At 39.5% G+C, this 16,738-nt stretch overlaps 1 protein-coding gene across 1 annotated transcript in view; it reads left to right on the top strand.

Annotated features, from left to right (window-relative positions):
* LOC129718092 (synaptic vesicle glycoprotein 2C) overlaps nt 1-15,880 on the top strand; it is a 39,159-nt gene extending 23,279 nt beyond the window's left edge. The window contains exons 8-9 of the mRNA XM_055668511.1: nt 15,357-15,484; nt 15,603-15,880. Of these exons, the coding sequence (XP_055524486.1) occupies nt 15,357-15,484; nt 15,603-15,640 (166 nt within the window). The 3' untranslated portion in view covers nt 15,641-15,880. The remainder of the gene's footprint in view (nt 1-15,356; nt 15,485-15,602) is intronic.
* The last annotated feature ends 858 nt before the right edge of the window (nt 15,881-16,738 follow it).

Raw genomic sequence — 16,738 nt, 5'->3', positions numbered from 1 at the left:
GAAATGTTATAGGTCTACTTATATTTTATCACTATTTTCAAGCAAAATTATTAAAATCACTCCAAAACTCGGAAAAATCATGTTCAAATAGAACATGTTTCGGATCGAAATCCGTACACAGTTTTTTGTCTGAATTAAAACCCGTACACACGCGATATAGACTGGATCAAAGTCTATACAACAATGAATCGAAATCTGTATAGATATAGAAAGACTAAAAATGAACATCTTTTATTTTTAAATTATCTTAAAATTTACGAATAAATTATTTTTGAGGATCAATTGGTTCCTAAAGTTCGAAGTTGTTTGCCGTATATTTCTACTTGTTTTCTTCCAAAATATGCTGAAAACATGAAGAAAGCTCAACAATATATGCATGATACACAAGCTCTACGGATTTCGATTCAAGCAATTAACAAGAATCAAAATCCGTACGGCACAGTTTTTGTTGAATAAATACAATTTACACTATTTACCAGAAAATATCCAGCTCGAAAATGACAAAGACCTACCTTTTCCATCAATTTAAAAAAAAAACAGAGTAAAACACTTATATCCCACTTGAAAATCGTTTTTATCTGAAGAACGATTCCTTAGTAAATTCTCTAACGATACAACGAAATGACAACTGAATCCGGAACGCGATTGATTTTTTATTTTTAATATTTTTATTTCATGGCCTACTGGCGCATAGTTTGATTTAACAGAAGGCCAACAGCTCAACGGATATGTAATGTAACTATCATATGAATTTTCATTTTTATAATGCTTAAAACTATAGAAAAACATCAAGGTGTACGGATTTCGATACTGTACGGGTTTCGATCCAGCACGGTACTACACTTCCTACGTTTAAACATTCGGAAGCACGAGTGAAGATATTAAAATGAAGACACATGTTCTCAGATCGATCATGTTCTTCTTGATGGTCAGTATTTTCGGATGTGTTGGTTGGAATAACTTTTCGGGACCATTATCTTGTCAGTTAAGGGGGGACCCTACTCTGGAAGGTCGAAAAATAATGAACTTTTGTGATTTTTTTCGGATGCTCAGAGTAAAATTAAATGTTCGGGTATTTTGGCTATCGATTGAGGTATATTTGAAGATGTATTTTGCATGTCGTTGATGTAAATATAATGAGAATTACGCTGTTCACAGCTGGAAACACGGATGCTCTCTTTAAATCAGTACTTAACTGGTAGTAAGTTTTTTTCAGCATCTACTGAACTCATTTCGCTGAAATTTTGTTTTAGCAGGTAAAAATGGATTATCTAAATTGTTACATAGCCGTTTTTAAAAAACTAAAAAAATGCAAAAATAGCGGCTATTTTTGTCAAAAAAGTAATTTTTTTCATGAAACATCGCTATTTAAGAAATCATGAAAAATTGAAAAAATCAGATATCGGGAAACGGCTATGTAACAAGTTAGATAACCCATTTTTACACGCTGAGAAATTTCAGAAAAATCGGCTAAGTAGATGTTGAGAAAAACTTACCACCAGTCCACCAGTTTAAAAAACATGATCTCGAGCTAATGGCTGCCAGCAGCGTAATACTCGCTATATTTGCATCCACGACATCTGTAATACATTTTCAAATACAGTCATACCTCGATATGAGGCAACCTCGATATAACGTAACTCGATATACTGCAAACATCCGAAAATTAGATCACAAAAAATTATTAACCTTTCAGAGTAGGGTCGCCTTTTAAAGATCCGAGCACGATTGTCGAACTGCGAAGTCACCAACACAGGAGAAGGTTGAAAAAAATACTGTCAAGCTGAAGGACTTTCTTTTATTCGGTAATTTAAATTGAGACTGCTCACGGAGACCTTTTTTGACGAATACCAATACCAATGGGCTGATTCAAACGATACAATAGAGATTAAAAATCATGCGTATAAATAGCGGTTTAGATATCAGTCGCTAACGTAACGTTGGCTGGTCCCAAATATATTAAATACCAATATAGTTCTCTTACGTGAAATTATGAAGACAAATTGAAAATGACAGAAGCGTTAGTCACCTTTTCGACCGCTAGGTGCGCCACTTCTGATTTTGTTCTACACGACATGCGAAATAGAGCAACTTTTGACAATAATATTACCCTAATGGGTACACTGAAAAAAATTCACATTTTATTGTGAAGTGGACTCGGCCGAATATTTTATAATAATAAAGTTCGCCTATGTATAAGGCAATCCATGGGGGGTTGTTCCCGGTTTGTACGTTTGTCGACCTCCGACAATATTTTGAGTTGTAAAATGGCGACTTCCGGTGACTGGGAAACTGCCGAAAATGACCAAATACCACCTAATATGGTTTTTTTTAACTAGAATGACGCTCAGAGGCCAGAAATTGTCTCGAAATGCCAGTTTGAAATCCAAGATGGCGACTTCCGGTTTTTGGAAAGTCAGACAAAATTTTGAATTGTAAGATGGCGACTTCCAGTGATTGGAAAAAAGAGGAAAATGACCAAATACCACCAATATGGATGTTTCTTTAACTAGAATGACGCTCAGAGGCCAGAAATTGTCTCTGAATACCATTTTGAAATCCAAGATGGCGACTTCCGGTTTCTGAGAAACAGCGAGATATGACCAAATACCATCCAATATGGGTATTTCCGAAATCGTGATGATGCACTGAAACCACAAATCAACCTCAGACAACATTTTGAGTATTAAAATGGCGACTTTTGGTGACTGGAAAACTGCCGAAAATGACCCAAAAACAACCAAATATGGGTGTTTCTTTAACCAGAATGATGCTCAGAGGCCAGAAATTGTCTCCAAATGCCATTTTGAAATCCAATATGGCAACTTCCGGTTCCTAAACAACAGTGGCAAAAGACCAAATAACACTCATTATGGGTATTTCCGGGATTGTTATGATGCACTGAAGCTACAAATCGACCTCAGATAACATTATGAATTGTAAAATGATGACTTCCGGTAAATGGAAAACTGCTGAAAATAACCAAATTACACCCAATATGGGTATTTCTTCAACCGGCCGATTTCCATCCAATATGAGATGTTTCGATACCAGAATGATACACAGGAGCTAGAATCGACCACAGACAACATTTTGAATTCTAAGATGGTGACTTCCGGTTTCTGTAGAACAGCCGAAAATGACTAAATAACACCTATTATTGGTGTTTCTTAAACCAGAATGACGCTCAGGGGCCAGAAATTGTCTCCAAAAAAAATAGCCTAAAGGGACCAAATACCACCCAATATGAGTGTTTCTTTAACCAGAATGATGCATGGAGCTAAAAATTGACCTCAGACACCATTTTGAATTGTAAGATGGCAACTTCTGGGAAACAGCCGAATACTAATGCATATGAATATTTCCGTAATCGAAATAATGTATAGAAGCCAAGCATTGACCCTGGACACCATAATGAATTCGAAGATGACCACTTTCAGTTTCTGGAAAACAACAAAAATAACTGAATACCACCTAACATGAGTGTTTTCGGAATAGAGGTGATGTACTAAAGGCAAAAGTCGAGGATGTTGTCATTCCGATAAAACCAATAATTTCAAACGATATAAACAAGTCGCAACTAATCAATGAATTTGGAATGTTGAAAATTATTGAATTAAACACAAAAATAGGCGGGACGAAGTTTGCCGGGTCAGCTAGTAAATACATAAATATGCTGGTTAAAGCAAAGCTGCAAGTGATGAATACGAAGATTAGAACTCGAGAGCAAAAAATTCGGAGGGATAAAAAAAACAAAAAATACTTTCAAAACGAAGAAAACTAAACATTAAATAATAGTTTTTGCATAACAGTTGTTATCACTAATTATGTTTGTTTTGTTGAATATCTTTTATATATAATATAATAAAGCTTTTAAACCAATTAAAACATGATATGTATCCATACTTAAATTGTTAAATTGATAGAACATTCAAGTGTTATCTAATCTAAAAGTTGCACAACAACCATATACGACTATTGACAACCATTGTGCGGTTTCTCCTTTTATCTTTTTCACGAGGTAATTGAAAAATTCATTTAATTGTACACTTCGTGGCCTGATTATTGAGCTTGAGCTTGACGGCAGCACATTTCGTAGTTGCTTCCCGTGATGGATCTGAGCTAGTGAAGTTACACAGGGAACCACGTATATAGCAACTTGGGATTAGTTTACCACTTACACGTCGTGGCCTGATTATTTGAATATTTCTTCTTCGTGCCTCGATAAGCTACATCTATTATATCATCAATATTTAACTCCCGGAATGGCGTTAGTTTTACATACAAACAATATACGCACGAAATCTGCAACATATTTTTTTTTTGTGAAAGTATGAAATTGAGTCAACTAAATCTAAAATTGAGTAAATTCAGTTTCGTGTGTGAGAATGTCACACGCTCACAGAAATTCAACAACAATGCACAGTGATACAGTAAGGCAATGTAGGCGGACACGAGTTTTCCGATGCGATTTTGTGGTTTTAGAGTGAAATTTTTTTCTAAGAACTTGTTTCTTATATTTAGTCTATTTTTTATGTGCAAATGAAAATTAGGGTGGTCCTGAACTCGACTAAATGAAAAAACTAACTTTTTATTTGCATAAATAAATGTATACATTCATCGGCACAGTTGTAGATCAACTAATTTTAAGCAACTTTCGGTATTTCTTCACAATATTTATACAATATTTGTTCTATCAAATGATACCAAAAAATATTATTTATGTTTGCCCTAAACGGAGACATCAATGTATCAAATATATTTTTAAAATAGAAATAGTGAAAACTCTTCATCTGTATAATATATCGACAATGTTTTTTCGCCAAAATTGGCGTATTTTTGATTAAAGTTACCGAAGAAAACTTTGTTTTTAAATTTAAATTGAAAAAATAGAGCGAAAAGACTGTTTTTGGGAACCATATTTCATGTCTACAAAAAAGTTTTTTTACAAAGTTACTTAGAATTAGTTGGTCTACAAGTTTGCCAAAGAATGTTTTATTTCGTTGATTTTAGGACCACCCTAATTTTCATTCGCACATGAATAGAGGACTATGTATAAGAAACAACTTTTTACAAAAATTATGGCTTTAAACCGCAAACCAAAATCGCAACGAAAAGCCTATGTCCGCCTAAATTGCCTTACTGTACCACTGTGCAATGAGTTTAGTTACCTTTTTCACCACAAGAGGGGGTGTTCCCTGTCTGTCTTCACGGGAATATATGGGAAATTCGAGAGTGAACTATATTGTTATTTTAAGATATTTGCTGGTCCTTTAACTTATTATTCAACACTGCCCTTGATGAAATTGTGCAAAGGAATGCTATCATCTTCACAAAATCTCGGATGCTGTCGATATGTTGTGTGGTGTATATTTGGGACTCATCCGTTTATTGGAACTGCCGAATGCCTTTTTTCCAGTCGAGAATGCTTTCTAGTCCTATGAAGATAATAATGTCCTCTTTCACTGTAGGTATTTGTGTCAACAGATTCAGTTAAACATAACTGGCTCTTCCCAGAACAGGAATGACGACCAGAAATCAACAGCATATAACTGGCATATATATTAGGGTGGGGAATCGTTATATGGAAAAAAACGAAACTTGATAGCAGAAAGCCAGAACCAAGTTTTTTTTTGTTCTATTTGGGGCCCCAAACAATCCTGAATTTATTGGAAGTCGATTGGTTTTGTCTCCGCTTGGCGCATTGCATTTTAAATTTATATGGAGATTTGTACGGAAAAACCAACTTTTTTGCATAGGTTTCATGACTTCAAGAGGTAGGTTTTTTGATGCCTAACAACTTGGCCGAAGACACTGAAAAGCTAGGGTGTGCCAAAAAAATACTAGAGCTGTTCAAAGTTGAGTATGTCGAATTTTATATTGCAAATCATTTTTTCTGCCAACACTGCCAGTGTACTGGCGTCAGTCAGATTTCCATCAGAAGTAACCTCTGAAACACGTTGTAAATTCTATTTACGCCTAGAATATTGACCTAAATTTGTTTGCTTGGTCCAGCTGAGTGTATAAACTCGTTACGCCAGGTGTCAGACGATGAGTTGACCGACATTCCTTTGTCAAATTTTGTGTTTTCTCGTTTTTTGCGGGAATGGGTCCTTTTTGGCATGCTCATCAAGAATAGCCATTAAAATCGAGGTCACCTTACTTTTTTAATGGCTATTCTTGAAGAGCGTGCCAAAATGGACCAGTTCCCGCAAAAAAAAAATACCAGAAAACACCCAAATCTTGCACTGTTGGTTCGTAGAGTGGTCCTCCCAACACCTCCCCCCTCAAAAGAGATGATGCGGCACATACCTCACGGGTAGTCTTCTGACTCTCGGAGATTGGTGAAGTTGGCTCGGTTGCTACTGAGTAATGTTCTTGGGGAGTTTCCAGGTGTTTGGTGAGGTATTTTCATTGGTCGAGACGGTTCAGGTGACTCTGGATTGGTTGACTTGGGTTTTTCTGGTTCAGTAGTTGTAGACTCACTTAGACCGCAGGACTCCAGAAATATGTTTAGCAAATTTGGAAAGTCTGCTGTTTCAATGGTGTTGTTAGTTGTTCTGGTTTATACCGCTTCTTCAGTTGATTCGCATGGGACCTCACGAGATCCCGCCTCGCCTGTAGTCAAACGTTATAGATAACTCGACCAATCCGTCCTAGAGTTTGACCGAACTCCCATGAGCAGGTGTTGTTTTGCTGTACTTTAGTTCAAACCAGAGGCCGTCGACTTCTAGGTAGGCCTCACACTCGTTGGATGTTTGCTGTCGTCGAGGATGCCGAGGGAGATTGGAGAATAGCAGCTCAAGACCGAGTGACATGGCGACGTATTTTTGATTCGGCATTGGAACGATAATCGGTCTGTCGCCGTAAAAGTAAAGTAAGTAAGTTCAAACTAGATCTTTGGCATCGTAATTTCTTGCTTTTTTGCTATGCTTTCGGTTGAGCTGATCTTCTTGCTTGGATTCAGTTTGTTTGTAGAACGAAGTTGGCGGTTTCAGTAGATCCATTCTGGTTCGTAAGTTTCTGCCCAGTAGCAGATCTGCAGGCGACTTCCCTTCAGCGCACTTGGTGTGGAGCGATACCACATGAAAAGATTGTCGAGTGCTTCGTCGAGGGCCTCTCCCCCACCATGATTTTCCGAGGCCCTCGCTCAAATGCGTCGACGAAGGCGAGTTCGTTCGACTGCGGATGGTATGATGGTGTCTTCAGATGTAGCACACTACGGTAGCTACAGAAGGCCCTGCATTTTTCACTTGTGAACTACGTACCGTTGCCTGTAACCAAAGTCTCCGGAAATCCGCTCCGAAGATTTTCCGGAACAAAGTCACAGTTGCAGATGTTGTGATGCGGTTGATAGAGACGACTTCTGGCCATTTGCTGAAAGTGTCGACAATAATCAAGTAGTATTTGCCATAAACCGGTCCAGCATAATCCGCATCCGTATTCGCCGCCAAAGCTTCTTTGGTGATGGCCAAGATTTCAAGTTGATTTTAGAGTTGGTCTTCAATGCTCTCGAACATTCCACGTACGAACGAAGACACTGATTGTTCTGCTCGTCGATTCCTGGTCAATAGACGTAGCTACGTGCTACTGATCGCATCCTTTCTACTCCTGGGTGCCCCTAGTGTAGAAGTCGTAGAACTCGATCACCGGATTTCGCAGGAATCACCAGATTCTCCCTGCTTCACCTGCTTTAGTACTGCTTCCGACTTAGTTGCAGTGTCTTTCAGCTTAATCGATGCTAAGACATAATCTTCGTTTGAACGGACGTGGGTGTTGATCAGACGGGACAAGACATCTGCATAGGCAAAACTGTAGGTACTAACATACTTGATATTAAAGTCATACAGCAGCAGAGTTAACGCCCATCGCTGAAGTCTGTTGACTGTATACACAGGGATGCCCTTTGCCGAAAATGGCTAGCAAAGGCTTGTGAGCCGTTTCCAAAACAAAATGTCATCCGGAGATAATCCGATGAAACCGTGTTACTGCGAAGACCAGCGCCCACCCCTCCTTGTCGATTTGACTGTAGTTAACTCGGCTCGCGACTAAATCCGCGTTGATCTTCAAGCTGGGATCATAATGTGTAAGCACCAACGGTGACCGAGAATTTCACTGAATCGGTTCAGACCTGCCTGCTTCAGACCAAATACACTTTGCTCCCGACTTCATCAGTTGATCCATCGGGAATCGTAGCTTTCGCATTTCCGTAATGTACTTGCGTAATAACTGACGGCTCTGAGGTATAAACGGAGTGAAGGAATATCTTGAGGCTGTGTTATGGTAGCGATAGCTGACGTTTTGCCTGGATTAGGTCTGATGCCATCACCATCCAAGATTTGCCCCAAGTATTCCGCTTCTTGCATGTTGAATATACACTTCTCTATTCGCACTGTAAATCCTTATTTTTCAGAAGTTTAAGCACATCTTTCAAGTTTTTTTGCCAGGTTCTTCTTTCGTCCGGCTACCAACTAACATAACGTCATCCAAATAACTGCAGGCATTTCTAATGCTACTCACCACTGCGTACACGATCTGCTGGAAAGCGTCCGGGACTGCTTTGATTCCAGGCGATTATAACGGAAAAGTCCCCTGTGGGTATTTACTATCAGAAGAGGTTGATCCCTGGAGTCCATTTTGTCGTGACGCTTGGAGGCCATCTCTCTTCCAAATTTTCTACGTGTGACTGCTTGCTCTGAAAATCGTACAAAGAATGAGCCTGAGGCATCGAAGATCTTTCTTCAACCACAATCAGTCGCGATGACCGTATGGAATTGTCTCCTTTACTTTTTTTGATGGATCTGAGTCTTTCTCAGATAGCAGCACTGCAGTATCTACATAACGGATAAGGAGAACCATTCGTTCTCTCTCTTTTGTTTCAGCGTGTTACATCTCTTTTGTTTCAGCTCTACACATTATATTTAACTTAGCAATAAATGGGTATCTTTAACACCCCCAGTGTTGAGTTTATGAACTTATTAAGTGCCAATCGATCATGTTCTTATTATATCCCACACATTTCTCTTTGAAGTAGACGTTGGATCCTTCCATCCAGTCATCTTGGTCTTCTGGTAGGGGAAGCGAACACTGATTCGACTCCAAAACATGGTTAAGACCTGTTGAAAAATCGGCACGAATTCGGACTCTACCGTTCGGTTTGCGCACAACGACAATCGGTGCTGCCCAATCTGAGTGATCGACTGCAATCGTTGAGAGCATCGTCTACCGCTCCTGGAACATTGTATGCAACTGGATGTTTCACACGGTAGACTGGCGTGGGATCTTCCTTGTGCGTCTGTCGAACTTAAGTCTTCGAGCAGAGTCCCATTTCATCTGAGAAAAGTTTCGGGAATTGAGCTTACAGAGATTTATCCGCACGGGACTGTTGGTTGTTAACTTTGTTACAGAACGAACAAATAGAAAAGTCACTCTTCCTTCTTACCCTTCCGACACAGATGTTCATGAAATGGACAATCTGCAGAAAAATGCATGCCCTCACACGACCAACATGAGGTTCAAGCTAGGGGCTAGACGACTTTATTTTAGAGAGAAATATTTCGGTAATATTATACGATATTAGTAGATATATTTTGATATTTATCGTTCATCTATCAGATCCATATCACTCTGACAGACTCGATAATAATGACTGTCAAGGAGCTGTCACTCGTGATCGCTCGGTAGTCCTCATATTCCAACATGTCGCCCTTTTTGTATATTGGGCATATTACTTTCTCTTTTCACTCCTCCTATAGCTGTTCTGTATCCCAGATGTTGGCTATCAGCTAGTGTAGACAGATTTGTTGATTTGTTGTTCTTTAGCAGCTCGATTTCTCTTATTGTAGGGGGGCGATATGTCTCCCTCATCCCCTGTGTTGATGAAGTCGTTCCTCCTGTCGTCTTGGTCCTTTGCCTCTGCGCCATTCAGGTGTTCGTTGTTGTGCCGTTTTCACCTGCCGATCACCTCACGTCCATCCGTCAAGTTCCTCCATCCTTATCCCGACACATTTGAGCTAGCGGATGCTCCATTTTCTCACACTCCAGCGAGTCACTCCTGATCATAGAGCGACGGGCGACGCTAATGGATGTTGTTGGCAACCAAAAATGGTGCATTCTGACCATGAGGCGATAGTGGTCAGAATCGACGTCGGATATCGATAATATCCGAGAAATGCCTTCCGTCAATCAAAACGTGATCGATTTGCGATTCAGTCTATTGTGGGGATCAACAGGTATACCGATATGGGAGGGCATGCTGGAAGTAGGCACTACGTATGGCCATACTCTTGAAGGTGGCGAAGTCAATAAGTCGCAGGTCGGTTTTCGTTCGTAAGCCGGTGTGAACTAAACTTCCCAATAACCGGTCTAACTTCCTCCCCCTGGCCGACCTAAGCGTTGAGATCTTCGATTACAATTTTGACGTCATGTTTACGCTCGTCGTCATCGTTACTTCCTAGGTGAGTGCTGTGCTAGTTAATGATGCTAACGTTGCAGAAACGGCCTCTGATCCTCAACTTGCACATTCTGTTGTCGATTGGCCACCACCCAATCACGCGCTCCTGCATTTTGCCCATTACAATGAAAGCTGTGCCCAGCTCGTATGTGTTGCCGCAGCTCTGGTAGATGCAGCCATCTCTATACTTATGTACTGAAAATCCCTTCTAGCATACCTCCTGTAGCGCTATAGCTTATCGAACTTGCGGACCCTCGATAAGTCGAAAAGAATACGGGTACTTCGAGAAAAAAAACCTGGGGACTTACAGTTCTATGAACCGAATATCCAATCGCGTACAAAAAAACGCCCTATACAGAACGCTGATTCTCCCAGCGGCCCTTCACGGATGTTAATCATGGACGCTGGAGGAAGCTGAGCGACGAGTCTCTTTTCAAAACTCGATAAGTCTTTGACAGCCAGTGTGGAAATGGCTTAACGGGTACTGAAGCAAGCTATTTTTGCGTTTGGCATGGAACCTCAACGAGCAATTCTTTTAATTCGGCGTCTTTGAAGGTTTTTTTGGTCTTCCTTCACGCGGATAGTCCTCAGAACCGTCTTTGAAGCAATGGAACCAATCAGGGAATGTTGTTTAACTTCAAAAGCATCACTTCCAAAACATATTTTTAACTCTCATTGCGCTTTAGTTGCCGTTTTCTTTGAATGAAATGAGAAATGTTACACTTTCCGTAAATGGCGATCGTTTGAAAAGAAATTAATTGGAAAATTCGGAGATGAGGAATCCTCGAACCATCAAAATGACTAGTTGGGCGAGAAATGCCAATTAAGCAAGCGATGGAGAAGAAAAAGAGTATGGAAAAACGCGGTCAAATATGGACGAACTCGGAAGAGTTGACCACGATCCTTAGAAAGAAGCGCTAGCAGGGACAAAAAAAGAAAAGTTACACACCGGGTATAGATATGTGTACCGACAAGCGAGCGCGAGGTGGTCGACAGGTGGAAGTAGTTTTCCGATGAGCACTTCAAAAGGGGAGCAACGGAAAGAGGTAGGAAAGAAGTTAACTATGCAGCAACTACCGTGGCATAACGTACGTCAACGCCACCTACAAAGATCTCTCCAAGACTCTGCTCTGTCTTCTATCTCCTTTAGCAGAAGAATTCGTGGGCCAGTATCAAGCGGGGTTTACGTGAGCACGCGCTACTGCAGATCAAATTTTCACTCTACGTGGACTTTAAAGCAGCGTAAGATAAAGTCGATCGAGATCAGTTTAGGCAAATTATTGCTTGGCTAGTTTTCCCGTAAAACTGACACGACTAATCAAAGCTACCTTGGATCGAGTGGTATGACGTGTGTGTATCGGGGACAGTTTCGAATCCGTTCGAAGCGCACACTGCACGTTGGAGTGTAATCCGACGAGTGGGCATCAAAACAAGCAGCATGATTCTCAGCACAGATAGTCAGCACATGGGCTTTACAGACGACTTTAACGTTAATGTAAGAAATTTTGCGACAGCAGAAGTAAGGGGCCTCGTCAAGATAAACTTTTGAATTTCGAAATTGACTTTATATTTTAAGCATTTTTTACCACCCGCGCTCTGCCAAACATATGACTATAACACTATTCATATATATTGTTAGGTAGCTGTCCTTTGTATAATTTTGCGAACTTTTGATTGCATTGTCAAAACTGAATTGGATAAGACACTAGTGAAGACAAAGACGAATAGCTTATATTCTTCAATATAATATCGAAAATGTATTTTTTCGTTTGCCATTCCATTATCCGCGTGACCCCACCTATTCATAAAATAACTTCTCTCGGCTCAATATGAAAATTGGTTACAGAGAGTTCGTCTTCAGTTTCATTCTGAACATGACAGCAAGCATTTTTTTTTACTTTAGTATGAGCATATTTAATATTTGCACAATTTTCAGTTCCAGTTGTTTTTTTTTTTTTTTGTTTAGTAGTCTTATATTTATTACTAGATTCCAGACAAGCATATTTTAAGTTCAGATAGTCTTAACTTAAGAGTTAAGAGAAAGACTGAATGTTTGGAACAAAAAAGCAAAATACAAGGCAATGATACCAAGATATGTTTTAAATTTGTGAAAAATTACCCACCTTGAGCCCAGCAGTGGATGCATCAATGCTGGAGAAAAATGACTAGTTGAAAAAATAGTTAAAACGTCCCCCAATCTGGTGAATTTTTTCTTATACTGAACTAGAGAAAAGTTCAGCTAAACTCAATATCCTCATACATGTTCCATACGCCATGCTCATTAGGGTGGGACAAAAATTAAATACTAGCTCCCATGCGCTTCTCGTGTTCCTTATGGGTCCTGTAACAACTGTGTAACTTTTCAGGGCGATCGGTGGAACCCCTGATTTGCGCCCGATTTTTAAAGTTTCCATACAATTTTATATGGGAAAATCCACTTTTTCAAAACTTATCCTCTAGAAATTTCCAGTTGGCTATTAAAAATATACCAATACATGATATTTGCAGGAAATTTTCCTGGGAATAATTCTTTTGAAGACTGTAAGGCGCTACAAAATTTGTAGAAAAAGTTATTTACCTTAAACTGATCGAATGTCTGACGAACGGCTCAACATTGAATTTTTCCAGCAACACTGCTGCAGCATGCTGCTGTTGCAAACTCAACAACGTGATGAGAAACAGTTTTGCATAGAATAAGGCTCGAAAGCGTGATTTTTTGCTCATAGTATCTTCGGAGAAAATGCTTAGAATATCAATCCCTATATTTTGATAGTATTCGTTGTGTGATTTATACCCTTAAAAGTGAGAAATCAGCTTTCTGAACACCCCTACGTAGTGAAAAACATTTTCGTGTGGGATTAAGCTTGAAGGTTTGATATTTTGCTCACGTTATCTTCATTATCGGAGAGCTTGCTTAAAATATCTATCAAGTATAACTATCAAGTTTTAATGTAGATTGATTACTCCCCCTAAAAGAGGGAAATAAGCTTTCTAAACACCCACCTTGTGTGACAACTTGGGTTCTGGTGCCAATTTAATAGATCATACCCTGGTGTCTTTCAGAAAGGAGTTTGGTAGATACATAGCTACAATTTGTGCTGATACATGGCTAGCAGGTCACTACGGACCACCGTAAATGAAGTCTATTGAAAATGAGAAAAAGAGAGTATTGACCTTTGGACGGGATGTTGGTTGAGCGGGTATCAAGGTGGGCCGCTGAAAGATCCGAAACAACTGGAAAAGGGTAAGTTTTCGAAGTTTTTCTTTAGCTCCCCTTGTTGATTGCAAACCGCTGTCTGTTGAAAATGGAAACATCTTTGGCTCAAACTTAATTTTTTATTACTTATAATTACTGCAATTTATATTGATTAAAACATATACAAAAATTCGACAAAAAAGGTTATCACCTTTCAATATTTCAGAGGCTTTTGTTGTCTGTGGGATTCGACAACTTGTAGCAAATAATTCTGTTGATCGGGATCTTTTTTTATTTTGTTGTGTTACACGACGTGGGTGTTCAGAAAGTTTACCTCCTTTTTTAGGGGGAGTAATCAATCCACATTAAAACTTGATAGTTAATATTTTAAGCAAGCTCTCCGATAATGAAGATAACGTGAGCAAAATATCATACCTTCAAGCTTAATCGCACACAAAAATGTTGTTCACTACGTAGGGGTGTTTAGAATGCTGATTTCTCACTTTTAGGAGTATAAATCACACAACGAATACTATCAAAATATAGGGATTGATATTCTAAGCATTTTATCCGAAGATACTATGAGCAAAAAATCACGCTTTCAAGCCTTATTCTATGCGAAACTGTTTCTCATCACGTTGTTGAGTTTGCAACAGCAGCATGCTGCAGCAGTGTTGCTGGAAAAATTCAATGTTGAGCCGTTCGATCATTCGATCAGTTTAAGCTGAATAACTTTTTCTACAAATTTTGTAGCGCCTTACAGTCTTCAAAAGAATTATTCCCAGGAAAATTTCCTACAAATATCATGTATTGGTATATTTTTAGGAGCCAACTGGAAATTTATAAAGGATAAGTTTTGAAAAAGTGGATTTTCCCATATAAAATCGTATGGAAACTTCAAAAATCGGGCGCAAATCAGGGGTTCCACCGATCGATCTAAAAAGTTACACAGTTGTTACAGGACCCATAAGGAACACGAAAAGTGCATGGGAGCGAAAAAATTACACCAACGCTTTTTTTTCATGCAACTGTGTCCCAGTCTAATGCTCATTTCCGCAACGTTAGACATGAAAAAGCTAGGCGAAACGATTGCAATTAGTAAATGTAATTGAATTAATGTACGAACTTTGCGCTGTGATTCAATGTTTACCATGCTTGATTGCTAGTAGCGATGACAGATAATGATCGGCCTACTGCACTCTCGCTGATTATCGTCAGCGATACGTTTTACGGTAGATAACTAAGTCCACAATTACGCATTCGTTCATTCGTTATTAGGGCTAGGTAACTGATGCAGACGAAATTGAAATTGTTTGCACTCTTTTTCCTCTAGCTTAAATTTCTCGTGCCCACTGTAGTTTTTTTATGTTCTCCTCAAGTTACTGTTTCACAGCCAACGGATTCTCCAAAGCGCAACGCTTTCTCCGTTTACCCACAAACCACGCCGACCGACGGAGAAGAACTCCCTTTCATCTTCATTGCCAGCAATTACGACATTCGAACATATAAAGCGAACATCAATTTGATGTAATTTTTTCCCCGTTTATTTTTCATCCATAAATTGATTAACGAACTTCTCCCAATCCACATCGAAAAATACAAAAAAAAAACTGAACGCACCGTCTGCGATGATCGCGTGCTCCCCCAAATGGGCGCCCACCGGAACCGCATTGCATGGCACGTGGAAAAAAAATATACCGAAACTAGAGCAATGGCTCTCTGTCTGATACTGATGACCGGCCGGCTCGGAGCCATGATCGGCAGCAATCTGGTGGGTTTCCTGCTTACCTACAACTGTGATCTAATCTTCTCGCTGCTAGGCAGTCTATTAATCGGTAAGCAAGCACACATCGTCGTTGTCGTCAACTGCTCCCATGGCATAGGGCCGGGAATCAGTATGACAAGCTGCCGTTATTTCTATTTTTCTTTCTACGGTCGTTGTTTTGATTCCAGTTTGCGCTCTAATTGGGACGACCTTACCGGGAAAGTGACGGAGTGCCATTTGCAAAAAAAATGCAGCCAACAACACGGGGAGACTAGGCCAAACTACTACTACCTATAGGCGGGACATATCATTTTCGTCATCGTCGTCACGTTTCGGTTCGATTCGCATTTCACTGGCTGAAAAGAATCGAACACAGTATCTACCACCAGCAGCATGAGTTTTGCGCGCATCCAGTACTCGAAGATAAGTCCATATGTAATAAAGTAATAAAATTGTTAAGCTATTAGACTATCTAGGAGCTCTATATGAAAGAAAATCCATGTGGACGGCATTTACCGGTTACCAACAAAGTTGCGTACCGGCAAAAAATCAATTGAAGAGAGGGTTTTTACGCTAACTCGTCAATGGAGCTGGTTAACCCATCTCAGATTACAATTAGTGACATAGGCACATTAAACATACCATCAATTTCTGAATTCACTGGAATTTTCCAGATTACTACCTTTCAGTTTGCAGTTTAGGTTTGATGTTTCAAGAAAGTCTTGAGCAAAGTTGTTCAGAACACAATTCTTCGTATTTTGACCTCTACTCATCACGGCATTCTAACTCCCCAGAGAGCTACGGTCTCCGACCGGTGCCACCAGTGGAGGAAATGTCAAGTACGAAATATTTTACCAAAATCTATGAGTCACTTTGGGTAGGGCCAAACACAAATAAAGTCCCATTCTACATGTTGTATCTTGCTCAAATAAATAAAATAAAAGCACTTGAATAGAGTTAAAACAAAATTTGCAATCATAAACACAATTCAGAACAAAATGATTTAAATAGCATTATTTCTACTGGGGAATTCTAATTGCTGAATATTGCGACTTTCTAAGTAGTTGGATGCCTAGGATAAATTAACATAACAGACTGTGGCACTAGTCTTACAGTGGTCTTATTTCTAATCAAACTGTCCATAAACCAAAATTTCATGACCTTCTGAACAAGTTTTTTAAACACTGCAGCTTACTGAGTGGTTGTATTAACGAGATTATTCAAGTTCGAAATATGCAAAGCTAAACGCACACTAGTACTGCGTAGTGACCTAATTTTGAAACAGACCATGCACCAAATTGAAGCCCCCGACCTTCTGAACAAC

The sequence above is a fragment of the Wyeomyia smithii genome, chromosome 1, assembly GCF_029784165.1.
Source record: "Wyeomyia smithii strain HCP4-BCI-WySm-NY-G18 chromosome 1, ASM2978416v1, whole genome shotgun sequence".
In the NCBI taxonomy this organism is placed as follows: Eukaryota; Metazoa; Arthropoda; class Insecta; order Diptera; family Culicidae; genus Wyeomyia; species Wyeomyia smithii.
This window is presented reverse-complemented; position numbering and strand designations above follow the sequence as displayed.